The sequence below is a fragment of the Patagioenas fasciata genome, chromosome 14, assembly GCF_037038585.1.
Source record: "Patagioenas fasciata isolate bPatFas1 chromosome 14, bPatFas1.hap1, whole genome shotgun sequence".
NCBI lineage: Eukaryota > Metazoa > Chordata > Aves > Columbiformes > Columbidae > Patagioenas > Patagioenas fasciata.
In genome coordinates, this window is record NC_092533.1 from 5,750,781 (window position 1) to 5,776,030 (window position 25,250).

The window sequence follows — 25,250 nt, forward strand, 5'->3', positions numbered from 1 at the left end:
AGAACATTTTATATTTGATTCCAGCACTACAAGCAAGAGATAAGGGATTTCCTCAGATCAAGAAAGGTGACAGTCCCTGCTTTTGGCAACATCCACCCTGAACAAACTGCTTTTTGTTACAGTAATGGCAAGTTTGAGGTACTATCGAGTTCTCTAGAAAAGCTGATATTCTCAAAGTTTCCAAAACAACCCTAGATTCTTGAGTCTTGAACATGCACTATTTTGACCAGTCCTACAGCTTACCTAAAGGCTTTGCCTGTCTTTGATATCAATAACTTAAGAACAAGGCTGCATAAGCCTTAGTGAACATATAATAGCATCTATCTATCTTAATAATTTCTTGCAGCTTGTTCTTAAATGAAGCAGAAAAGTTCATGGTAGGATGGGGGGTCATGAATTGAGAAAGTTAAGTACAATAAAGATCATTGTTTAAGAAAAAAAGTAGGAGGGATGGGGTTTTCTAGATCACGAGCTGTTCCAGATTCTTCCAGCCAAATGCAGACTTGACACTGATGATAGATTTCCTGTTCCAAACAGAGTAAAGCCTCAGAACAACTTGAAGAGATGAAAATCAAAAGATGATGCGTTAACCCGGTAAACTGTTGCCACTATATTGAACTTGCTAAATTCTGTACCAAGTACTTGAAAACCAGGAGAGGGAGCTAGTCCATAACCAAACAGCCCTCATATACTTCCAAGTGAGAACCACTAGAGCTTACATGAAGCAGGAAAACTTCACACAGGACAGATAAGCAAAATGAGTTTGTCACATTAAGTGGCTATGCTGCACAGCCAAAATAATCTGCAATACTGCTGGCTGTGCTGGGAGATGTGCAGAAAGAGAATACAAGTCCCCCAAAGAGATCTTAAACTCAGCTTTCATCAACTACTGTACAATAAGCTCAAAAGCAGATTTTACTAAGAACTACCGCAGTAGCACAGCATAAAAGGTAGAAGAAGAAAAACTCAACCCTTTGAGCATGTATCATTAAACTCAGATTCCAAAGCCTGAACTTGGGGAATTTTAGTGCTTGATGGAAAATCCAAAACAAGGCCTGGTTTAAAAAAATTTATTTTTACAAAAATTAAAAAACAAGTAGTATTTACAAGCATTTTAAATACCAGCTCTAACGCTCAACTCCTAATAATGGCTTGTTTAAAACTTGTTTAAAATGCAAGACAAAGTCTTAAAATTTTAAGTTTGCCATGTCCAAAAGGGGGTTTTTTGGGGTTATTTTTTAAGAACTGTCATAGAGCTGTTGGAAAAAATAAAAGGTACTATAAAAGAGCTCATTCTTAAAAAAGTCAGAATCCCATGTTTTTCCATCCTCTAACTATGTTTCAGATGTTTATAATGAAGAAAAATGGGAGCTGTTTGGTCTGTTGTTAAGCATATTGTAAAATTAGGGGCTGGAGAAAGGGAAGGAGAAGAGGGACAAATATTTATACACATGCTGAACTACTTGTGTTGAAATGAGAAGAAAAAAATTGGTGGGTTAAGCTGAAGAAGACTGAAGTCAGACTATTGGTCCAATATTTGTAAAAGGCCCTCGAGCAAAGGTGAACTTTTAGGCTCTCTTAATCTGTTTCCAGAACAGTTTATTAATACCCATAAGAACTAAGCTGAGGCTCAGTACGGGTAAACCTGCACCATACAGAATTAGAAACTATAGGAAGCTGATCATATCAGTTCCAGTAATATCCCTTCCCATTGTTGTTAAAGTAAATCTCTGAATATTATTAGCTGCAAGGATCATTTTTAATGTCATCCATTCCCAAACCTCTGCAGTGATCAAAGGGAGCAATTTCCACAGACTACATAAAATAAGCAAAACATGAGGTGAAGCAGTCACCCTCACAACATGCAGAAGTTTTTAAATGAGCTTTATAAAGCACAAATTCCAAATTTGTGTGCACGTCTGTGTCCGTTTTCACTGGATTTCCAGACCCTTAGCTCTACCGAATATTCTACCGTTAAGTCTTCCTTGCAGATTCTGTACAGTATAAAGAGGAAAAAAAAACAGGTATACACAGTAGGTTCTGTCTTTTACCCTTGGTATTAAAAAGATGGCAAACCACAAATGCTGGCATTAGGAATTCAGTCAACTCTCTTCTTCAGGGTTTCAAATGAAGATGCAGCTCTTCAGCAAAACTGCAGGCCTTCTGCAGGCTGTGTACTGTAGATGCCTTTTGTTTGAGACACTTAGGGAAAATGGTTGAGGACAGCAGCTGCCAAAACGGTTGGTAACCATGTTCTGCTGAGGGGCAGCACGGATCACGGCTGCATGTTGTTGATAATAGCCAAAATGCTCATTTTCTCTTGGGCTGAGTCCACATCTTCATTTTGTTTCTGAGCCACTCCCGTGCCGAGGCCATACAGCCGCCCGCAATACTTTGCATCATCAATTGTATCCTCAAAAAACAACTGCAGATTTAAAAAAAAAAAAGAAGAAACAAGGATTGTTTAATTGTGCCTCTAAATCGGACACCACCTATATTAATTAAACAGCTCATTTGAAGTCAGCTACCTGTAGAATGCAGTGTGGGAATTAAAATAAGCACATGAAAGAGGAGTAAACAGAAGTAGTCTGTGCCAGTATCAACAATTCCTATTATTGATAGTTTGAAGTGTGATGGCCACAAGGCCAAATAAACACCAAAAAAACTCACCACAAAATACATTGTGCATGTTAACATTTATGGAAAGGAACTGGAAAAAGAAGAACCATAAGGAAGGATACTGCAGTACCTCCTTCATTCTGAAGAATGCCATTCCAGTGAGAAGAGAGTCCGATCCTGCCTGGTGTTGTCGTCCAATTCGCTGCAAATCCAGCTGATCAGCCACTTCTTGAAGGCCGCCCTGCAATCAGAACAGAACCCGTTTTACTTGGGAAGATCCATTTCTCACCAAAATTGCCACACTTCTCCAAAACGTGAGGGCAAATACTGGCTACAATAAATCAATACAGATTCCAGCAGTACACACACAAAACAGCTGTAGATACTCTTCAAGACCACAGAAACACTCTTGTCACATTTCAGTACCTTGCATTCCTGCTGCACATACTTGAGACAACTGGGGGTGCACAGGCTGTGATTCAGCAGATAAATTATTTTCAACTCTCTGAGTGTTCACCAGTTAATCAAGTCATGTAATAGTTCATGTAAGAAGAAATATGCCACCTTGCACAGGGAAGATAGCATGCTGAACTATAATTAGCCTCTGAAATTACTGATAAACAAACCAGAAGGTTATGGGTATGTCCCCTATATAATATACGTATTGATAAGTCTAAAACTGGGGAGGCAGGATCTGTTAGATACAAACTTAGTCACAGGTGCTTCTGTGTGACCACTGGCTTTTATACACGTTCCAGTTTTAAGACTTGATAGAGGCAGCAGTTCTGTCACTTGGTTTACTGTACATTTACAGTTTTGATCCCATCCATCACTTGCTGGGGAGATACAAGTACCTTGAGGTTTTTGCAGCTCTTCATTAAGTACTTTACATCATAGATAGATGGGAAGAAAAGGTTCAAGATATGGAAAAATTCATGTTCCTCTTCCGGTAACCTGGAATCTGTCAACAACTTCACCATGTAGCCAAAGTCATAACCACTGAAAACAAAAACATACAGAAAGTACCTAAGTAGGCAACGCTTACACTAAATCAGTACCAATATCTTGTTTTTCACAGGAGTTTTACATCCTGTAGCTTTCCAACCTTAACATTTTCTGACATTCATAGAACTCCCCTGGATCAGAGCCAGAATTCATCCTGATCATCCATGTCAATGTAGGACTTTTGAACGCTCCCGCGGTGCCACCACTAACCCCCTGCAGAACACCTAAGCCATTGGGAAGAACACACTTTTCTTCTCAACACTGCAAGTTTCTGTAGCTATGGGCAATATGGAAAAGCAGGAAAACTGTAAATGTCTGTTTCCACCACCTCCTCCCTCAAGTCCTTTCACCCGTGATGATATCAAGGACCAGAGGCTTTGTAATCAAGTTGCTTGAAAAGCTGTAAGATAGCTTAACTGCACAGATTTCTCCCTCTGCATAAGCACAAGACAGAAGTTGAGAACACCACCAACATTGCAAGGAAGAGAAACAAAATCCTTACTTTACAATGCACACAAATTACTAAGTGAAGAAATCACATTTCAACTTCATAACTTCTTCCACAGAGTAAAACCATAACAGCAAAAGGATTTGCCAGACAAAGGCAGCAGTATTTCTACCATAAAGAGATCTCTCACTTGATAGCAGCAGTGACCATCTCGGACCTACCTGTGGAAGGACAGCCACTTCACGCTGTCACTAAGGACAACCCCAGATGTCATGAGCAACTCAGCAAAATGCAGAGTATCGATCCCTTCTTCTTCATGCTTCTGGAACTGCAGCCCAGAGCTGGCGAGGAGGTCTATGGAGTCCTGAGAGTACATGTCCTCCCTGAAGGAGAAAAGCAGATTTGCACTCAAGGTACTAACAAGTCAGGCTCATATTAGGAAAATTCCTCCCACATTGTATTTCAAAAACTGGAGTGACCAGTAGGCTATCTCTGGGTTCCACATTTGTGTCTCTAGAAAATTCACATTAAATCAGTTTTAATACCGCTATTGCAGCCTCTTACAGCCATAACAAGCTATTCTGTGATCATAGCTAATTAATAATCTGTTGGTAGTGCAGATTCCAAAGATGCCACCGCCACAGAACTGAATGATGTTTTTCAAAACGTCATTTCCACAAGGTGAACAGAAGCAACCCAGATGAGAGCACGGAGAAAAGGGGAGTTTCTCCCAAATATGAAAGTGTGAAACTCTGAAGTACATTTTCTGTCTCTAGCCAGATTCCTGTCTCCATTTTTCTTTTCCACTTCACAGCACATACCACCTTATCATTGTCTCCTGTTCCATCTCTGGGAGTAAACAAAATTGCACAATACTTGACTAAGGAAGGAGAACAGGGATGAGTGATGATGCACTCGGTGGAGCGCTGAGCAGGAATGCGACTGCTGTACCAGGTTGTTTCATTGCGGGGGGAGGACACAACAACCCACAGAGCAAAATTCACAACAAATACAGTAACCGAGTCCAATGTAGCGATCACACTGCGAAAACCACTTTACTCGACTTCAATACTTCTAAGAGGCTCACAGATTTGTGGAAATATTTCAACTTTTGGCCTCAAGTACGATCTGTATGATCTGCACATACTGGCTATGAATTTTTGTAATGTGACCGTTCCATGAAAATACTGATTGATTTCCTACAGATGTATGGTTTTGCCAGATAAACCCTCTCTCTACTTCCAGAGAGCTCTAGTGGTAATTATGCTGAGTCGGTCTTCACAATTACAGGGGAAGGGATAATTATATTTGTTTTGACTATAACCCAGGACATTGCAGTACAGAGGAGACAAGAACAACTGCCACACTCCACTTAACAATATTCATCCTCCTGAGCAGCTGTAACGCTTACACTGGTGGGTTTTTTTCTTTAGATCTCAGTTAATATTTTAGCATGGATCTGTAAAGAGATGTTTTCCTTTTTGCTGAAAACAGCACAGCCATCTATTTTTAGCAGAAAGAAATGAATTTTATACATACATAAATAATATTTTTAAATATATATATTAAAAGGTATACATTTAGACCATAACATTGTCCTAGCAAAAAGTTTAATGCACATACAATTATTGGGGATAGTCTATTTATCACAGGAAAGGGTATTAAGGACAAGATTTTAGCAGGATTTGCATGTCCAGAAATACTGCAAACCTATGTCATGCCAAAATCAGTTCCCAAATAACCTGTATTAATTAAGACTCTGAATTGTTATTGCTTAGAACCGCCCCTGAGGATGAACATCCGGACACCTGCATGACCCCAAGGAAAGCATCACTACAGTGGAATTGAGCAGCCCATTATTCCCCAGCTCAAGAGACTCACGTAAGGTTGAATTTAAAGTTGAACTGCCAGGTGTTGATGCCAGAGGGATATTCTCCTTTCTCATTTGTGAAAGTCAAGCCCAGCTGGATAATTTTCAGAAGGTCAACATTACACCGAAGGAGCTGATATTGATAGTCTATGGAGCTGCGGAATTCACCAATCGGTCTTACAACAACTCCAGGAAACTCCGTGTCCTAGGAGAGAAGGGAAAATCTCATTTCAGCACTTACTTTATTAGGAGTCATTACTATTACTCTGCTAGGAGTCTATTCAGTTCTAAACCTGCAGGTCTCAGCACTGCATTCTGTGAGTTCTTCTGTAAAAATCACTTATTTTTTCTCCTTTTCCACGTTCATACAGATTTTAAACTGCTACAAGTCAGACACTAAAAAAACCCTACACAATTTCTTAAGTCTTGCATTCATTCATTTCTTACCATTATCCTTTCTTGCATTTTTATTCTAAAAAAAAAAAAAAAAAAACACAAAGTCATCCAATATGCACTACTGTATCTATCATCTTTCTCTTGCAAAGGACTCTCATTTTCCCTAAATCTACTAAAATGGCCCTTCTAAATACAAGTTAAATTTAGCACTCTGTCCATCTCCATTCAATAGTCCAGACAGCAATAACCTTCACTGATTTTGAGGAAAAGCCAATGCCTAAATTAACAAAAACTCACGCCAATCAAAACAGATCTTAACAGCAGTACAAACATCTATTAGACAAAAACCATTTCGCTTGGCCAGTGATTGTGTGCTCTCTCTGCTAGACCCTGAACTTCTAGACTATTTCTACTCTCAAACGAGGCCACATAACTTATTACTGACTAGAGCATATGCAAAAACACGCATGAAAAATCCAGTACTGTGTATCTTACAAAATTGCTCCCTTGCTCAAGAGTTTTTTTTATGTCGACCCTTACAGCACAATCACTAAAGCAGGTCAGAAGCGTACTTGCAATGAGATCAAACAGAAGCAAGAAAGCTCATTTCCTATTGACATATGATAACAAAAATATCAAATTTACTTACACAACTGTGTTCTAGGCTGAAATACTACACGCTCTGCAGAGGCGTGTGTTTTTATGCCACGCTTTTACTGCAGACTTTTCATATCTTGAAGTTCCTAAGCTAAGTTGGCGTAACTTGTAGTATCATAACTAAACCCAGTTATTTACGTAACTAACTGGCTCCTGCCAAGCAGATACAGACTTTTAAGAGCACAAAGAGATTCCTCCCATCTGGGGGAGATTCTGGTCTATTTAAACAAAGCATTCTGGACACACTGTTGTACCTACAGCCAGAATATTATTCTTCCAGAAGAATCATTATCTGATCCCGTTAAAAAGGAGGCAGCCCAGCTGCGCAGTTGTCACTTGCAGGCTTTTCATCCTACACCAATGTGGCATCTTCCACAACCAAACGGAGAAAGACATTCAAAGGACAAATACACCGGTAGAAAACTAAATATTTAAATCCAATTGTACCTCTGGCCTGCTTCATTTTTCTGTTGCACAAACTAATACATTATGAATAGGTAAATATGAGATTAATTCAGGTTTTTCAGGTGGTCTGTCTTCTCCATCTGTTATTCAATCCACACTCAACATTACTTGTATTAAATTCTAATTTTCTAATTTTTCACCATTTAACTTCTAGCTCAGTTTGACTGGGTACAGAGAGAAATAATTTCTTACTCAAACATCCACGTATTCCCCTACCCCAAAAAAATCCCTTGACTAAGGCAATTAGGTCAAGTAGAAAATATCTACCATCGCAATGTAGCTGTAACTTAGAACAATCTCTCGAATCTTCCTCATCTCTTCTTCCAGATTGTTGGCCCACACTTCACAGATCACCTGGCTGTTCTCCGCAAGCGCTGCTGGCATCTTGCACGGACTGGGGTAAAGGCGGCTGGTGTCGAATTCAGATGACAGCGTAGAACTGCAAGCTGTGCGATCTTACCAGTGTGCTGCATCAAACAGGTAAATAAACAATGCTTTATGTGAAGAAAGATCTAAATGTAAGAATGAGTACTCTGGCAGAGTCAGCCACACTTCCATTTTCAGCTTCAAACAGCCCATTTGAAGTTTACGACAAGTTTTTTCTTGCTTTTATCGCTTCCTGGAAACACACTGAACGAGAAGGAACTCTCAGCAATCTATTCAGGTTACAAGAGCGGGGCACAATTATTTACAAAAAGAGCCATTCTCCCTGTCTTTCTCGTACCATAAACCTTGGGCGCAGGATGTACAAGCAGGGACTCCTCACATTTAATACTGTTCAGCTACTGCGCCAGTTTTTACACACAGCACCAGCACGTTTTACAGACGGTGTTTACACACAGGAGCTGCCCTGCTCTAACTCGGGAAGGCGCCTCAGCCGGTACCACCGGATAAACCGCCGCTCATCGACCGTTTCCCGCAACGACGCGGGCAAAACCACCCCGATTCCCACATGCGGGGCTCGGGTTCTCCAAGGCACGGTCGGGCCCGCTGAGACCCAACCGCCGTCACCCGTCCCGCCCTCAGCCCAACGGCAACGGCCCCGTGGGCTCGAGACCCCTCGCGTTGGGCCGGGGCCGCCCCGAGGTGGCTCAGCCCGGCGGGGGAGCGGGAGGGGACGAAGGGACACGGACACACGGACACACGCGGCCCCTCACCGGGGGGTCCCGGGGCCGCCCCGCCCGCACCTGCTCGCGCACCGCCAGGCCCCGCCGCTCGCGCCGGGCCCGCCCGGCCGCTCTAGCCCTCGCTCCCCCCTGCCACTCGTCTGCTCCGGCGCTCCCCATCAGCCTTCCCCGCCCCCGCGCTACCTGCCCGGAAGCCGGGGCCGGGCCGCTCCGCTCCGCGCAGGCGCGATGCCGCCTCCTGGCAGGGCGGGACTTCCGGGTTCGGCCGCTTGGCTCTCGCGAGACAGTGTGGGGCAAGGCCGCAGGAGCGCGCGGGGGGGGGGGGGGGGGCACGTTGCTGCGCGCGACTGCCTCGCGGCCGCGCGCGCTCCCGCGTAGGGGCGGGGAAAGGGAGGAGGCGGAGCGGGAGGAACGTCACGCGGGGTCCTGCCCACAGTGCGCCTGCGCAGAGCCCGTCGCCGTGTGATGAGTCGTCTCTCGTTAACCCCCTCCCCCTTTTCCCCCTCCGCGGCTAATGGACTCGCCCGGTCTCGCTGCTCTGGGAGCGGCGGGCGAGTCCAAAGTCCGCGGGTGGGGAGGGGATGAGGGAGTTAGGGGCATCGGGACAGCAGGCGCCCACCGAGCGAGCTCAGCAGTTAGAGGTCTGCCGCTTCCTGCAGAAGCTTGGTTCAAGTGTCTGCTACTCCTGCAAACTTTTGGGCTGGCTTCTGTTCTATAGATGCTATTTACATTACATTAGCAATAGAAATGTGTATCTGGTAAAGCAGCGTAGTGTAACTTCCTGTGCCTGCAGCTGACAACGTTGCTCTGCTGGCCGATGCTGGCGGCGGATACTGAATTAATTTGGAAGCTTGTTTACTAATAATTAAGCTTAGATAGTATTTCCTTTTCTTCTAGGCTGCCAGCCTTCTGGTCAGGGCTGCATCTGTTACAAAACCCTGCAGTTCAGGTACTGTTACCCGCCCACCATTTGGGTAACTTTCTTTTCACTGAATCTCACCTAATTGCCTACCGTTTTAATAAAAGAATCCGGACAAACAAATCTTGTGATCTGTTACACTTCAGACGTAGTCCAGTGTCTCAGGTTTAATGCTCATACCTCAGCAGAAACAAAACTTCCTGGAAAGAGATTTATCTGCGTGTGGCTCTCTATCAAGTGACCTTGATACTGGCAGCATCTTACGACATCCCTTTATTGAATGTTATTTTGATTTGAAGTTTATCTCCAGAGATGATAATTACCATTTTGCCTTCTCAGCTCTGCAGCCTTGTGCGTTGTGTAATTTATACATTATGCAATATGCTAGACTGACAGAAAGTAATCACCTTTCTACCCGCGGTCACCTGAGTTTGGGATTTTGTGCAACAAAACGCACGTTGTTAGCGGGTAAATATAGCAGGTTAGATTACAGCACTCTGTAATATAAGGTCAGGGTTTTTTTCCTGGTGAACAGTTCAGAGTAAAATACATATATCATTTTTCTTGTTTATACACCCAGCACTTGAAGGTATTGTGAATAGAGGGGAAAAGGGAAGATGAATCTTCTCAGGACACCAAAAATTTGTGTGCCTTGCTACTCTAATAAGAATGTATTGCAGGAAATAATCACTTGTGGTAAATTACGCTTGTAGTGTCTAACAGTTTGCATATAGTTTGAAAAAGAAGCTATTCAAGGATGTTTGTAAGCACCACTGGTAAGAGCTGGAAACATTTTGCTGAAGGAGATCAGAATTTGTTTTTTCAATCAGGGCTAATTTTGATCGTGGCACATAAGGATGAAGAATAGCTGGAAAAGGCACCCTACTCTTTAAAAAATCCCATAGTTCTTGTGTTTGGAAGTTACCAGCACTTCCTGAAAAGTCTTCACACTCTCTGTGTGGTTCTGTTAAGACCACAGTAACAGAACAGTTCGGGTGTGCAGACCTGTTAGATCATGAGGTGGAAGAAAGGGGCTGAAGCTCAACATTTTCACATCAGGCAGCTTGAGCCGCGTGTCCCGATCGTGCCCTGTTGTGGGTTTCCTTTGGAACTTAGTAACAGCACCACGGATGGTGGAAAACCTACTTATGGAAATGTGAAAACATGAATTGAGAGTTAAAAGATGCAACTGTTGCTGAACGTGTTTGAACCACAACAGCAAGGCCACCATTGACATTTTCCTGACCCTTCTGCTGCGGGACGAGGTGAGGGCACACGTGTGCCTGGGTGGTTGGTTAGAAATACGGTTCAGAATGCAGGTAATTAACAATTAGGTGAGGTGCACTAATTTCAGATTCTTCTTTGATGTTAGAGGAACTATCAGTGCGGGTTTGTACGATCCTGAAAGGTAATTAATAGTGGCTATTAAAAAACTGTGGAGAATGAACAAAGATAGATTTATTTTAGGAAGTGTCTGATCAAAAAGCCTCTCTGCTGAGAGGAAATCAGACCCTCTGCACACCCCAGCAAAGTTTGCACAAACATGGAGGGTTTGTGGTGGGGACACCAGTGCAGGGCACACACACACCAGCCAACAGAAGCAACTCTTAGGTTACTGCCAACCTGCGCTGGGCACAGACCTGCAGCAAAAGATGAATGGCATTCACATCTTTAGGACTGATACGCTGAGCTGTCCCTGTTTGGTACCAATATTTAGGAGATAACCTGTGTGGGAATTGAACAGGTGTTAAAAACAGTGAGGTCCGTGAAATTATGTATGAATTATATTGTAGTGGCTCATCACCCGCCGTTTGCTGTTGGGTGAAGAGTCCTCCGAGTGCAAGCCCATCTCCAAATAAAGATGGACAACATTCATAGGGCACTCCTCTCTTGAAATGCCAATTTCTACTTCATCCTCTGCACACATATGAGTAGTTCGAAGGGTTTGCATTCCTCCCCGTTGAGTCTGCTTTCTGTGATAAATAACAATTAGTATCAATGGCTAAGAATGACAAACTCTCCAGTAGGGAATAGTTAGGATTAGTCAAGAGAAATTGCCGACCAAAACAGTAACACAGCCTTGAATCTGAAAGGAAGCAACAGTAAATGTTCAGCACATGAAGTGTGCAAACGGCGTGAAGTTGGGAAAGGAGTTCTGGGAATTTTCTCCTTCCAGGAATTAAAAAAAAAGGTTAATTGATAAAAATACAGCTGTAGTGGTAGGTACAAGAACCCAGGCACAAAGAAGTGCCACCGTTGTTCACACAGCTCTGACTACTGCTGGCTTGAGATGTCTGTTCCCAAAGGACAGCGGGTGTTGCTTCACACAAGAGTGACCGGGAGCCAGAGCTGATATTTCGTGTTCTTCCTCATATGGAAAAATAAATCTGGAAAGCTATGGCCAGTTACATCCTCAGTTCTCAGAACGTAGCTTGTGATAGGGCACCGGATATGGGATAAATAACATAGATTGGGGCCACATTTGCATAATAAAGATCAATGCTACTGTAAATTACATCTTGCTCTCTGCAATACCATAATTACAGGCTTTATGGTCGGTAAACATCATATTTAAAGACAACTGAGCCTGAGCACATTCATCTTACAGATGGAACCAATACCTGTAACTGGTTGAGGATACTACATAGCAACAGCATTAGTGTAATTCATAGATTTAGTGCAACACAAGGAAAACAGGATCGCTGCTTTTTGCCAGATTCCACAGTAACCCTTGCTGCTTTTAACAAATACACCTTTAACCCATTCGGTTGCATTAGCTATTTTGTACTCAAAACATGAGCTAGCGCATCATAAGAACTACATCTCTGGAACGTGTGGGTGGCTTTTTTATTCTTGGATACAGCCATTAACTCTTGACGAAAACTCCTTACCTGCAGAGATGTATTCCGGCCGCTTCCTGAGTGACAGCACACACATGCGCGGGGAATGCTGCCAGCACTAACATGACATGACACTGCACATGACTCCTCTGGGAAGGGACAGCCAGCTCCTGCTTGGAAACACCCCCGCTGCCTTCGCCCAAACCCTCATAAAGCTTCCAGAGCAGCAGGGGAGGCTGAGGAGTTGGACTCTGGGCAGACACGAGGGAGCTCTCTCCTCGGCTGCCACCGGCAGGGCTGAGCAAAGGACGGGCAGCCGGGATTCAGGGCGGGAGCAGCTTGGAAAGATAGGGCAGAAACTCTGAGAAAATATTTAAAAGGCAACGTCCTGTGTCTGTTTGAAGCACAGCTGCGAGCTTTCCTAGGAGCTGTGGTTGCCTTGAGAGCTGTGCGGTGCTTGGCACAGCGGGACATCCACCGAACGCCACGTCTGGTCCTGCGGCTGTCAACACAGCGTGGCTGACATGCAGCTTTTTGGGTGACCCGGTAAGTTGTCTTCACATTTTCCTGTCAATACGTTCTATACTTTCATGGGCAGTCGGAGCTTTTTTTTCCTCTCTCAGGCACAGTTGTTTTCCACTATCAGTGCCCTATAAAGGTCGATTCTAGTGAAGTAAGGTCTACAACAGAAGATTCAAGCAGGAGGACAAAAGGAGCACCAAGGAGCTGCCCGCCCATCCCTGAAGATGTCCCCGTCACCTGCCAGCAGCACCAGCGGGTGTCCTGGGAAGGACACACTGCGATAAAGTACCTGGAACAAAACAGGGAGAAGCGGGTACTTGTGCAGCCTCAGCTTTGGACTGTCTGGGTAGCAGAAATGGGACATAAAGAATAGTGTAAACATTAAAGCATATGTAAAATATATGGCAGTTCTTGCCTTGTCAGATTACGTTAAGCATTTTAAAACATCATTTAAACAGACTAGGGTTTTCTGATACCTGAAGTGGAAAAGTCAGTGAAAATGGATCTGTAATTTAATGAACAGCTGTTGGACAAATGAAGAAGTACATGGAAATCATTAAAAAGAAGTGCTAGAGCTCTTTATTGACTAGTGTATGTTTCTCCTTTCATGCCAAGAGACTGACTGGAAAGAATAAATACTTTATGGGTGAGGATTTGTTTTGGATCAAATTCCGTGTTAACTAGTTTGAAATAACCAAAAAGGATTTACTTTTTTTATTTTTAATAAAATCCCACCAGTTGTAGCTAATACTTGGAAATAGCTGCAGGCAGCTGAGATCTTCACTGGTTGATTTAGGGCTGTATAACAAGCCAACATGGGACCAATGCCAAGCAGCTGAATGGCTTTTTTGTTTGCCATGATAACGTGAATGCTTTTTAAATGTATTTGGTGTCTTCTGAATCAGAAGAGCCATTAACCAAAAAAACCACAAAAGAGCAGGTAATGAGATGTTGGGGAAAAGCTAATCCATCAAAAATTATCTTGTTTTAATGTAAGTAATGTAAAATTTTATTCTGTAAATGTGACTTAATAAAGGTAGTGTAGGGAGGTTTTGGGGGAGAGGGAGGGAAAGCAGACATGGCAGGACAGTTCTGAACTGGAATCCTTTGCCCACACAAGGCTGCTAGCATAGCTCAATTATCTTAAAAGGAGTACTACTAGAAATGGGATTATAATTGTAACTCTTCCCTAAGATCACAGAATGTGAGACTTGGTCAAGCAATGGCTCTTCCTCTTCCTGAAAACTCAAAACTGAGTCACACACTCTGCTCTCTGCGTGGGAGGACTCAGCAGGTTCCGGAGCATCAGCCTTCGAGCCAGCAGCTGACCGAGATGCCGCCGGTACACCCGCCTCGCCGAGACCTGCTGTGCTCTACTACAAGGTCATCAGAGAAGAATAAGCTCTTGAACCACAGAAAACTATCGCCAGCACTGTTTGCTGCACCCTCCCAGCGGAATAATTTGATATTGCTGTTTCCAGGTCCCTGCTGGCTGGGTCTGGAAGAGACGGGGAGGTACACAGCAAAAGGGCAGGGGATACCTGTTATAACACAGGAAATTCTGGTTAGATACTAGGGGAGAAAAAAAATTTACAGTGAAGGTAATCAAATAGTGGAACAGATTTCCCAGAGAAGCTGTGGAATCTCCCTCCATTCACAACTCAATTATTCAAGACTACGAACAACCTGCTAAGAAAACTGGAACGGAGCAAAGCCTCAAAAAGGAATGGATTATTCAAGGATGACGTATTTCAGGTGTTAGTAGTGTTTTCTTGGAGACAACGGGCACACCTGCATTGAGGGGACCTGCGTGACGAGATGGGCACATGGTACACGTTACGTAATGTAAAATGCATCACTGTGATGGGAAGGTTTTTTGGAAGTGAAGATAAGATCAGTTTGGCCTGTGGCAATTTACTTAAAGTGACCTATTCAACCTAGCAGGTTATTTGTGATTGCTACTTACACATATTCTTCATCAGATCCCTTGGAGTCCAACTATATTTTTTCAATAAGGTCGTGCTTGGCAAACTTGGTGTATCGGGAGGTGAAACATGTGGACGAACTCACAGACTGGCTCTAGTAGCTCACAAAGTCTAAGAGTGAGGAGCTCTAGCTCTGCAGAGACAAGAAGCCCTTGGACACTGTGACTTCCTTAGCACATTCTCTTCTTAAGCAACAGCACCTTAGAGCACCTCTCATGCTACTTTTATTTTTAAGGCTACTACCAGAAGTTACCATTTCGCATAGGACTGTGTACAACCCAAGTGTGGAAATAGGGAGTTGGGAGTTCAGGCTCATGGTTTCAACTTTCAAATCACTTTTTGCCTGATTATTTTGCTTTTTCCTTCTCAGAACTATTTAACCTGAGTTTCTTTCACTAGAATATGTAGTTTGGTGAACTAACCTTGTCCTTTTCTGTCCATGAGGGAGCAGGAACCTGAGCAGGAACCCAAGCAGGAAGGTGGTGTCCAATTTTTCTGTCTCATGCCCCTTGACCTGCATACTAACGTGTTGTAGGGAAACAGAGCTGGAAAGGCTTGTCAATAAACAACGTTCGTAAGCACGTACCCATAAAGCTGTCATTTCAGAGCTGGAGTATAACCTTCGGCTAATACGGGGACTTCTTTTTGGCAGCATATTCTTCCTTTCTGAAACACTGCAAGAGGAGCGCTCCCAAGAGGCTTCCTAGCATCATAAAGGTAATAGAATATCATCTTTCTAATTAATAATTTTCCAGCTTTTTTCTTTGTACCTTAGACAGGTGTCTTTATACCTTCTCTGTACTTTCCTTTGTTACCTTAGGTAACATAGTTTGCCTGTGCTTGAATATCCCTCTGTGTATTAAAACCAAAATGGATTAAATTCTGCAGCGCTCAGTCATCTGACCTTCAGGTTATTAGAATTAATGTGTTTGTTCTTGAAGACTGTGTGAAACCAAGAAAACCTTAAGGAATATTTTGTTAACTTTTGCTAATTATAATTCATATTGAGATTACAGCAATATAAAAACAGCTATGCAATAATCCCTAGGACAGCCACAGCATCTCCTGAAATAGAGATCTTGCCATGGCCGTGGACAGCAGTGAAGCCCCAGCAGCTACTTAAACCTTAAGTTTGATTCTTTTTTTACCAAAACGGGCAACAAATGGTCAATCCAGAGCCAAATGCAGAGAGATTTATTACGAGGTGGCCACCTGCCCATTTAGAACTTTCAACCATCAAATTGACCACAGTGGGAGTCGAAGCAAAGATGATTTTCTCACTTAGGCGGTCTCAAGCTGTAACTTTTTACTGCATTAATTAATTGTGGCGCAAACTCCTACTGTTGTAGTCACATTGTTGTTTTCATTCGTGTTAGTTGAACAGCATGCCATCAATACGGAAGAGCCCACGTCCCGTTCCATCATTTGCTTGGCAGTCTGTGGAGGGTAGGAGTTCCCACTGAACGCCGCGTGTCCCCAGGCCAGATGGAGGGAGGCAGCTGTGCCACAACGCCCCAGTGCCACAATCAAAAGCTTTAGTTTTGGCTGATCTCCCATTTTTGCTGTGTTACCCTTCCATCCCTATTAGTCTTCTGAAACAAGACTAACTCATCAGGAAATAGGGGCATTTTTCTTCTCAAAAGCTCAGCTTTGCTCCAAGGCCAACATGAAGGAGGGAGCAGGACAGGGTAAATATTTTACAGTTTTGCAACTGAGCTCGAAGTTGAGGGGTTTTGCTGTTGTCAGCAGTGTGTTATTCCACTCTCCGGCTGTACAAGGTTCACTTACTTAGATCACCTCTTATTTCAGATGAAGAGAGACTCTGGATATTCCACCATGGCAGAGCAGCAGAAGCAGGTAAAGGCTCAAGGTCAGCTTTTAAAGGCAGCATGTGTTGAATTATCTTCTAAGAGAAACGACAGACACATCCACACTCTGATCACTTTAGCGCAACTAGGAGGTCATTTCTTATCGCTACAGCAACATTTTCCCAGCTTTTTTTCCCTTCCAGTGGACTGCAGCTCCACCAAGGGCTGGAGAGTCTGTTACCTTTGAAGTGTGGCAGGAGACCACAACACTCGCCTGTCACCAGAAGCTGTGCCTGGGTCAGCGCTCAGAGCGGTCCCGCTGAACAATGTGTCTCCAGCTGATGTGTCCCGCTCCCTTTACTTTGCAGGCAGCAACACTTTTCTGCTCTTAAAGAATCTGCCAAACCTATATCTGCCTTCAGAGGCCAGATCTCAAGCAATTCATGGATCAGAGTTTGGAAACTCCTGTGCTGGAGCTGTTGGCGTGAAGATAAACAGGGTGTTAGCACTTGGACTTGATGAACAAGATTTTTCTTTTTCTATGTAAACCTCTCTGCTTCTACAGCTCATGTAATTATACTGTGTGGGATTCATTCACATAATCACTTCACCACATACGATAAAAACACAGCCTCAAAACGAGACAGTTTGTAGCCAAGGGGCTTTTAAAATAGCTTAAGTGCTGAGCTTTAGCTCCTCTCTGCCCTACCGCAAAGCCGGACATATGGAGTGTCTGATGAGCATAAGCATATTTTAGTTTTTGAAACTCTTCAGCTAGAAGATGCTAAAGAATCTGAAATACTAATTGGTCTTCCTAAAAATTCTGACACCTGTAAGAGTTTTTCTTTGGTATGTTCATTCTTCATCCCAGGAGAAACAAGGATTTATAGGATACAATTCTGTTAAAAAGCTCTAAGCTTTTTACAGCTTTTGTAACCTTTTTTTTTTTTCTAAAGAATATATAGATGGTGCTCCGAGGTCTAAAGATTAAGCAAGTCTTATGTCAGCATACATGAGGCACAACAGGGGTGCAGCTGCAAGTATGAAACTGCTGAGATCCCTCCAGCCCAGAGTTCAGCGTGCACCGTCTAAAGCCGGGACGGATGGTTTTCACCAGCCTTGCGTTTGTAGCTCAGCACACCCAGTGGTAATGCTGCAACTGCTTGCATCACTTCAATGTAAACTTACAGGGTTCGCAAACATCAAGCTGTAGGGCGAGAGTCCTTTAAATTGCTTCCTCCCCGGCTGCTAACCTGATTAAAAAAGAGATGATAGGAGGAAACAGTTGTTTGCTCTAATGAGGAAAGTTTCAGTGCTAATGAGCAAAGTTCTACCCTGGGACAGATAAATATTGCTGACAAGTCCTGCGCGATGTTTAATGTTCTGTAGCTGTTGCAGAATCTTAAAGAAGCTCTTAGCACTGAAAGCTAAGAGGATTTCTCTATATTGCATTACCCTAAACACACCTGCATTCAGCATTTATGAGTGAGCTGTCTCTCTTGTTTGTCCTCTCTGACAGAGACAAGCAGGACAGCAGCTATAAATCATGCTATTTATACTCCGGTCTGCTTGTGCAGCACAACAACACAGTTAAAAAACTGGAAGGACAGAGTAATAAGCAAGGCACTAGCTGGTTATTACGCTATATTGTTTTAGAATTGCATTGATTTTTTAAAAAACATTTATCCTGCAGATAAATATAATGCATATTCACCCAGGAAAACCCAAACTAAGATTGCTGAACTCCAAAACCAATTCCAGCTTGGGCTGCTCTAAAAGACAGTTAATTATACATTTGTCATATATTTGCTAAACAATTGGGTTTGAATATACTGAATACTGGGATCAAGAGGTCTCTCTGGTGCCTGTATGCTGTACACAGAAATATTTCTTTAGTAAGTAGCATTTCCATGACTAAGAGAAGGGATTGAGAGAACTTTATACCTTTGAAAAGTTGAGTATTTTATCTCCTTGTTAATATGCAGTTGTTCTATATAGATGGCATGTGGTACCTACTAGACAAGTTGTACTCTCAGTACTAAAGTTGAGTTGTACCTGTGATGGCCTGAAGGCCCAGCAAAGTGCATTATTCAAGGACAGCTAATATCCTGTGTTAAACCTCTGTTATTATTTGGGGAGACAAAAAGGCAACCTTCTGGGCACATGAGCCTGACTTCAGAATCGGTCTTCAAAGCAAAGAGGAAAGTTGAGAGGGATCGTTCTGGATTAACTGGAGCTGTTAATTGGATCATCTGAGCACAACAGTTCTTGACTACAGTGGGGACAACACGTACTGCATGCTGGGAGAGAGGATATACTGGGAAAGTGAGGGGAGCATTTAGGTGGGGCACCGTGCCTTATCCCCAGGTCTGCCATACTGAATGCTCCGACTTGGCCAAAAGCCCCTTAACGGTAGAGTCCTCTGCCTATCAAGAAGTGTGCCCAATAATAATGGAGAAAAAGAAAAATCAGTGGTACTTTCTCTCCCTTTGGTTTTTCTGGAGGAATTTAATGTCAGCGATACTTCAGATGACATGGCTGATGGATGTGTCAGTATCGCCCCCCTCAGTTACACGCCATATCCCATAACAGCTTTGTTATTATGCTCTTTAGAGTGTTCATAAAACAGAACAGGCCATCATAGAACTGCCTTGGCCTCCTGCATTTCAAATACAGAAAATGCTCGTGTAGGACAGGGCAGCACACGCTTACTCTTGTTGCTTGCTCACAGGAAGAGAAGCTCTGGGATGCCATGAAGATCACTGCCCGTGTCCTTGGTACAGGTCTGCTCGTATTCACCGCCTTAGCGAACTTTGGGTTTTGGTAAGATTGTTCGAACAAAAGGCCTTGAGGGGAAAAAGTGGATGGTGAAAAAATGGGCAACCACGAACGGTTATTCCCACAGGTACCTGCAGAGTATCTGGGATGCTTCAGGCCATTTCTGGCAAACAACATGGCTGAAGCTCTACGACCTGTTGGAGGGAGAGGAGTGGACAATCTTCTTCCTTGGTGAGTTACTCAGGTTAACAACCCTGTGCTGTAGGAAGAACTGTCCAGGTACTGCATCTAAACGGGCACATGGACGTGCCTTCCCAAACTCGCTAATCCTCCCGCTGATAAAGCACATGTGGGCTTAGGAACCAGGCACAGCTGATGTGGTGCAACCGTGCTGCCTTTGGACCGGTGCATCATTACACCTCCTGTACAACTCTGAAATAGCTTCCCTTTGAAAACACACTCTTTGGTCCTGTGAGGACTGAATTACTCTGTAGAAATAATTACTGAAAATTAACATAAAATCGGTGGGTTTTACTCTTGTTGTAGCACCTATAAAACTCTGCCTATGATTAACAGCTGGAGAACACACCTAGAACGGACATGCAAATGTCCCAGGGATCAACTTGACCTTATGCAACTTGTATTTAAAACCCACCCATGACAGAGATCACCCAGCCTCCCAGAAAAGCCCTTTCTTAGCCTCAGTTGTGGCAAGTTTCAACCATGTCCCCATTCCCTAGGTCTTACCTAGGTGTTGAAACCTCCCCATATTGCATTTTAAAGCCTCTCGGGGCAGGGGATACACACCTGGCACATCTGGGTCCCAGCAAGGTCCTCTGGACACCATGCCACTGTATTGTGTTTCCAATTTAACCACAGCTCTGAATGTATTGCCACATCTCTGCCCTTTCCTCACGCCACAGGGACTGCACTGGTTCCTGCCCTTGCCTTCTGGGGCTTCAATGGAATCCTTATGGTGGCTGATGTAACAGGAAAGCCAACTTTCATTACTCGCTATCGCATTCAGCCGGGCAAGAACGATCCTGTAAGTATTTCTCACTCTGCCTCTTCTGCTGGCTAAACAGTTCCTGCAGATGGGATTTACGGAGAATCAAGCTGAGTCTTGCATATCCACTGAGAGAGGAAGGCGGTGCTTGTCATTAGGCTACTGATCAGATCTGGATTGATGGCTTGTTAAAATGTTGATCCCAAAACTAACACAGCCTACAAATCCCAAAGCTCTTTATCATCCCAACTGAAAACCACATTGCTTCTGATTTAGCCTCAAATCCTGACTTCTCTCTTGCAGGTGGACACAAAGAAATTGCTCCAAGCCATCTACACAGCACTGTGCAATCAGTTCTTTATCTCTTTGCCCATGTTTGTGCCTATGTTCTACATCATGAAATGGTGGGGCAACACTTTCAGCAGGGAATTACCGACCTTCCGCTCGTTTCTTGTGGACCTAAGCATCTTCACTTTAATAGAGGAAGTTCTCTTTTATTATACACACAGGTGAGCTGAGCACAGGAACAGGACTCTCTGGTTTCCCCCCATGCTTTTAAGCTTATACCCATCTCCTGCAACAGCAATGGTCCTAGTTCCCCCTTTTCTTGTGGGAAGACTTAGAGGTCGTGGAATCCACCCTTACAACCTAAGGCTTGGGTGCTGCAATGTTGCTGGTGACTCTGGTGAGCGAAAATGGGCTAAATTACAAAGGTGGAGCAGCTTAAAGCCTAAGAAAAAAACAAAACAGGCCGCTTCATACAAAAGCTGTAACCCAGTGTTCTTCAAAAAGAAGAGAACAAGACTATCATGAAAGAGAAAAGCCCAAGAGGCCAGTGACTGATCTCCTGTTCACTCGTACAGCACCTATGAAACAGAGCCGGGCTCCTGACACTGCAGGTACTCTGAGCACTGACACCTACATTAAAGCAAGGAAGGAAAAAAGCCTGCAGGGCTGCACAGAATTCCAAACTATGTAGCCTTCCCTTTTGGACAAGTACACACACAAAAAACATTAAAACCAATTTTTAAGGTCCCACAGAACCTAAAAATCTGCCTCGGTTGCCAGTAGGTAAAGTCAAAACAGTGAGAAATATGAAGTGAGTCTTCCCCTCAAAAGTACTCTCAGGTTTGAGCAAATCTGTCTTTTGGGGACTTTGACTTACAGCATTTATCTGGACTGAAGTTTGACATCAGTCAGCGCACACATACATTAAGTGGCGGCCCTGTGTTAAAGAGAGAGGGAAGCCAGGAGTCCTACACTCTTATTGCCAGCTACTCTAAATCTTTGTTTGAAAGAAGAGCCGTGAGCAAGTCCCCAGCAGAAATCCTGTGTCAGGTTACTCCACGTTCCCTTCTTACAGAGCTCAAACCCCACATTTCTCTCTTTTCTCTCCTCAGGCTTGTTCACCTCCCACTCCTGTACAAGCACATTCACAAGAAGCACCACGAATGGACAGCCCCCATTGGCGTGGTCTCCATCTACGCTCACCCAGTAGAGCACATAGTAAGTGGATCCCCCACACTCACCCTCCAGTTCCTGCGCAGAGTGTGATTTCCATGGGATGAGGAGGAGCGGTAAGAGAAGAAAAGCAAACGCGCCCTCAGACTCTTCTTTCTCAGGACAAGCAAGCTGAGCTGCGTTGCCAGAAGCCTGGAAGGGTCAGGGTGCCCTCCCTTTATGGTATGAATTTAGGGGTTGTCATATGCAGGAACAGGAGCTGGACTCAATGATCCTTGTGGGTCCCTTCCAACTCAGGACACGATACGATTCTATGCTGAGCTCCTCTGGCTTTAAGTGCCCAGACCAAGGGCCTCCAGCAGAGGACGGGCGGACTGAGGAGGCTTCCAGCACAATATGTGACACTGACACACTCTGGGTTACTGCATGGAACCAGAATTCTGTTGAGGCTTTCACGCTGGTGGCTGCGATCGGAGTTTGCAGGAGTGCCTCCCAGTGCTGCTCCAGCAGAGACTTCTCACGCAAACACATCCCACCTTCAGAATATTCCAGTTCCCAGACCATCTCCTGTCAACGATAGTCCTGGGCTGCAGATCCAGCTCTGTGAGTCTCCCCAGTTGGCAGTCTTTGGGCAGCAGAATGACTGCTCACATTCAAGAGTCCAGCTGAGCCTGGCTGCTGCAGTGAGCTCGGTCGGGGCTGTGACGGCCGTTTGTGCCGCTGGTAGGGAACAATGGAGCGATGCAGCTGGGTCATCGCATCACGACTTCTGCATGTGTCCTCAGGCCAGGGCCATTTGACAGCTCAGCTTCCCAAGAGCAGCTTCAGCGTTATTCCAAGGTGAAGCTGAAATTCAGACATCTGATTCCAGGGTGATTTTCTGGATTTGTGCTGCCCTCACACCCCTGGTTTGGTCTCACATCTAACTTCTACTACAAGCTTAGGGAGCTTGGGCTGTGACTATGTTTTACAGCGAGTAAAACTCAACTAAGAGTAAACTATTTGTTTGATGATTAGGTAATTTTAGTAAGGTGTTTGCAGAGGGACCTTCCCTTTTTGCTGTTTGCACAAAACTAACATGATGTATCACCCAGGTGAAACAATGCAGCTCCTAGATGAGAGTTGGCTTGTTGTGGACCTGTTAGTGAGGTAGAGTTTGCTTCTCGTTTCCAGCTCTCCAACACGCTGCCTGTCATGACCGGCCCGATGATCATGGGATCTCACATCGTTTCAATCGCAGCATGGTTCTCCCTGGCTCTCGTAACAACGAGCATTTCGCACTGTGGCTACCACCTGCCCTTCCTCCCGTCGCCCGAATTCCACGACTTCCACCACCTCAAGTAGGTCCGGGCGCTGTCAGCTTCCCCCTCCCCTCCCACCTGTGCCCCTGGCACTGCCGACGGGCAAAGCTCCTTCCTGAGGGTCACTGGGTTTGCGCAACTTGGGCACAAGGCCTGATCCAGTCCGGCTGGCAGGAATGCTGTCAGGTCTTGGAGCAGTTAAACAGATGGGGATTTCGGAGGACTCTGTCCTGCTGCCCACACGAGTGCCAGCTGCCTCATTGCCATCTGCCCTCCTCCATCAGCTGACTTGGAAGCCTTCTCCAAAGCTCAAACCCTGCAGCTGAGGCTGCGCATTTTGAGTTTCCTCAGATGACACGGGAGGAAAGCAAGCGCAGCGTGTCTGAAGCAGCAGCGATCACCTGGACCTTCCCCAGCACAAGCGCAGGGCCGGAGACAGTGATCTAGAATAGAACCAGAGCAAGGGCAAGTCACACAGCTCAGATAAATTTGCAGGGAGCCTCCCTGCCTGTCCCTCTCCCATCCACTGGGATTAGTAATATTGATCAGATAACACCTTGCCCAAAAAATTGCGATTAACCCCTCGTGGCAGAGATTCCCAGCCTCCTCCTACAACGGAGTGAGCAGTTTCAGCAGGTTGTTCAGGGATACAAACCACAGTAGTGGAAGACGGGTTCGCATCTCCCAGACGCGCACTGGATTCACGTATTCCCTCCAGCACAGTTTGCCCCTCCTGCAGCAACAGCTGATGTGGCAGTTCCATCACCAACCGAACGCTGGGCAACATCTAGACCACGCCGCCAGGTCCTGTTGTCAGTCTGTCCCTCCAGAGCTCCGCTCACGGGTCGCTGCAGAGCCCCGGTGCTCTCTGGGCAGCAGGGCTGTGCCGGTGTCCCGGAGCTGGGAGCGCGGCAGCTCCGCGTCCCGGTGCGCACAGACACGGCAACGCGGCTGTCCGGCTGCTCCTGCAGCTCCAAGCCGCCCAGGAGAGTGCAGTTCAGTGCCACCAATTCTGGTGACAGAGAGAGAAGTTGCAGAAATTTCACCCAGGCTTCCTTAGGGCTCAAGGGAGACTGGTGCAGGAGCAGAAATAAATCACGTGGATGGCTCATCAGGGCTCTGGAAGGAGATGGAAATAGGAAGGGTGAGGCAACCTCAGAAACTTGCAGTGATGCTTAATCTCTGTTTGGTTTCCAGGTTCAACCAGTGCTATGGAGTGCTGGGAGTGCTGGATTATCTGCATGGAACGGATAGAGTGTTCAGACAAAGCAAAGCCTACCAGAGACACAGGGTCCTCCTCAGCCTGACACCCCTCTCCGAAAGCATCCCCGAGGTGCCCGGGAGAGCAGACTGAACCCAGCAGCCCACAGCTCTTGCAGAGCCCAGGGATTAGCGGAGCAAGGACAATGATTTATGCCAAATAGTATTTTAATTGTTCACACACAAAAAACCCCTGAAGCTGAACATCCTACTTGAAATGACCGCACTTTTGCTGCTGGTATTTTCTACCTAAGGTACAAAAAAATTGCTCTATAAAGCTATTTTTTAAACTAAGTTTAGAGGGTTTTTCTGAATTACTTGCACTGTTCCTTGACTCTAGCTGTGTGTGTGTGAGCCAGGCTTTGGGGAGTTCTCATTATTAAGGTTTTAACACTTCAGTTTTCACAGACCATGTTCTGGCCTCTTTCAGCAGCATTCCATAGAAATACCACCAAGATGACTATAACTACATGTGATAAGATTCAAACCACTACTTTTCTGAGACTCTCAAGACCTGGAGAATGTGACACAACCCCAAGACAGGTCAGTGGGGCCACAGCTTTAGCAATGCTCTCCCCAGCACATGCGAGTGGCCTGATTTGCCCTGAGCAGTCTTCCTTCCTGCGAGAGGTCAGTCCAGGTCTGAATTAAAGGCACTCACGTCCTCATCTCCGCTCCACAAACTGATGTCTGCAAACATAAAGCGAGTTTTCCCCACCATAGGACAGGGAAGGAACGCTGGGAGCTGATGGAGCCCTGGTCCATCACCTCCTTCCACTGAGC

The 25,250-nt window shown here is 44.8% G+C and overlaps 2 protein-coding genes across 5 annotated transcripts; one reads left to right on the forward strand and one right to left on the reverse strand.

Moving 5' to 3' along the window:
• Positions 1 to 1,056: 1,056 nt before the first annotated feature.
• Positions 1,057 to 8,863, reverse strand: CNOT8 (CCR4-NOT transcription complex subunit 8). Of its 3 annotated transcripts, none has more exons than XM_065848800.2 (7): positions 8,771 to 8,863; positions 7,728 to 7,927; positions 5,954 to 6,147; positions 4,294 to 4,455; positions 3,474 to 3,618; positions 2,750 to 2,860; positions 1,057 to 2,425 (listed from the first exon to the last, which is right to left on the reverse strand). In XM_065848800.2, the coding sequence occupies exons 2-7, from the start codon at positions 7,842 to 7,844 to the stop codon at positions 2,276 to 2,278; spliced, it is 879 nt and encodes a 292-aa protein (XP_065704872.1). In that variant the 5' UTR covers positions 7,845 to 7,927; positions 8,771 to 8,863; the 3' UTR covers positions 1,057 to 2,275. The 3 variants fall into 3 exon arrangements, with proteins under 3 accessions (XP_065704872.1, XP_065704871.1, XP_065704873.1); XM_065848799.1 differs by lacking the exon at positions 8,771 to 8,863 and adding an exon at positions 8,648 to 8,749; XM_065848801.2 differs by lacking the exon at positions 8,771 to 8,863 and adding an exon at positions 8,618 to 8,706.
• Positions 8,864 to 12,487: 3,624 nt separating this feature from the next.
• FAXDC2 (fatty acid hydroxylase domain containing 2) lies at positions 12,488 to 24,761 on the forward strand. 2 transcript variants are annotated; one of them, XM_065849325.2, is made up of 10 exons: positions 12,488 to 12,892; positions 15,506 to 15,570; positions 16,663 to 16,710; positions 19,393 to 19,484; positions 19,567 to 19,670; positions 20,363 to 20,484; positions 20,749 to 20,954; positions 21,846 to 21,951; positions 23,080 to 23,246; positions 24,405 to 24,761. In XM_065849325.2, the coding sequence occupies exons 3-10, from the start codon at positions 16,663 to 16,665 to the stop codon at positions 24,559 to 24,561; spliced, it is 1,002 nt and encodes a 333-aa protein (XP_065705397.1). In that variant the 5' UTR covers positions 12,488 to 12,892; positions 15,506 to 15,570; the 3' UTR covers positions 24,562 to 24,761. The 2 variants fall into 2 exon arrangements, with proteins under 2 accessions (XP_065705397.1, XP_071670801.1); XM_071814700.1 differs by lacking the exons at positions 12,488 to 12,892; positions 15,506 to 15,570 and having other exon boundaries at positions 16,667 to 16,723.
• The last annotated feature ends 489 nt before the right edge of the window (positions 24,762 to 25,250 follow it).

Coding starts and splice junctions, on each gene's coding strand:
- CNOT8 (XM_065848800.2), bottom strand. CDS start 7,844: ATGCCAGCAGCGCTTGCGGAGAACAGCCAGGTGATCTGTGAAGTGTGG. Junction 6,148..7,727: donor GTTACAGCTACATTGCGATG/GTAGATATTTTC, acceptor CTTCTCTCCTAG/GACACGGAGTTTCCTGGAGT. Junction 3,619..4,293: donor AAGTGGCTGTCCTTCCACAG/GTAGGTCCGAGA, acceptor TTTTGTTTTCAG/TGGTTATGACTTTGGCTACA.
- FAXDC2 (XM_065849325.2), top strand. CDS start 16,663: ATGAAGAGAGACTCTGGATATTCCACCATGGCAGAGCAGCAGAAGCAG. Junction 20,485..20,748: donor AGCCGGGCAAGAACGATCCT/GTAAGTATTTCT, acceptor TCTCTCTTGCAG/GTGGACACAAAGAAATTGCT. Junction 20,955..21,845: donor CTCTTTTATTATACACACAG/GTGAGCTGAGCA, acceptor TTCTCTCCTCAG/GCTTGTTCACCTCCCACTCC.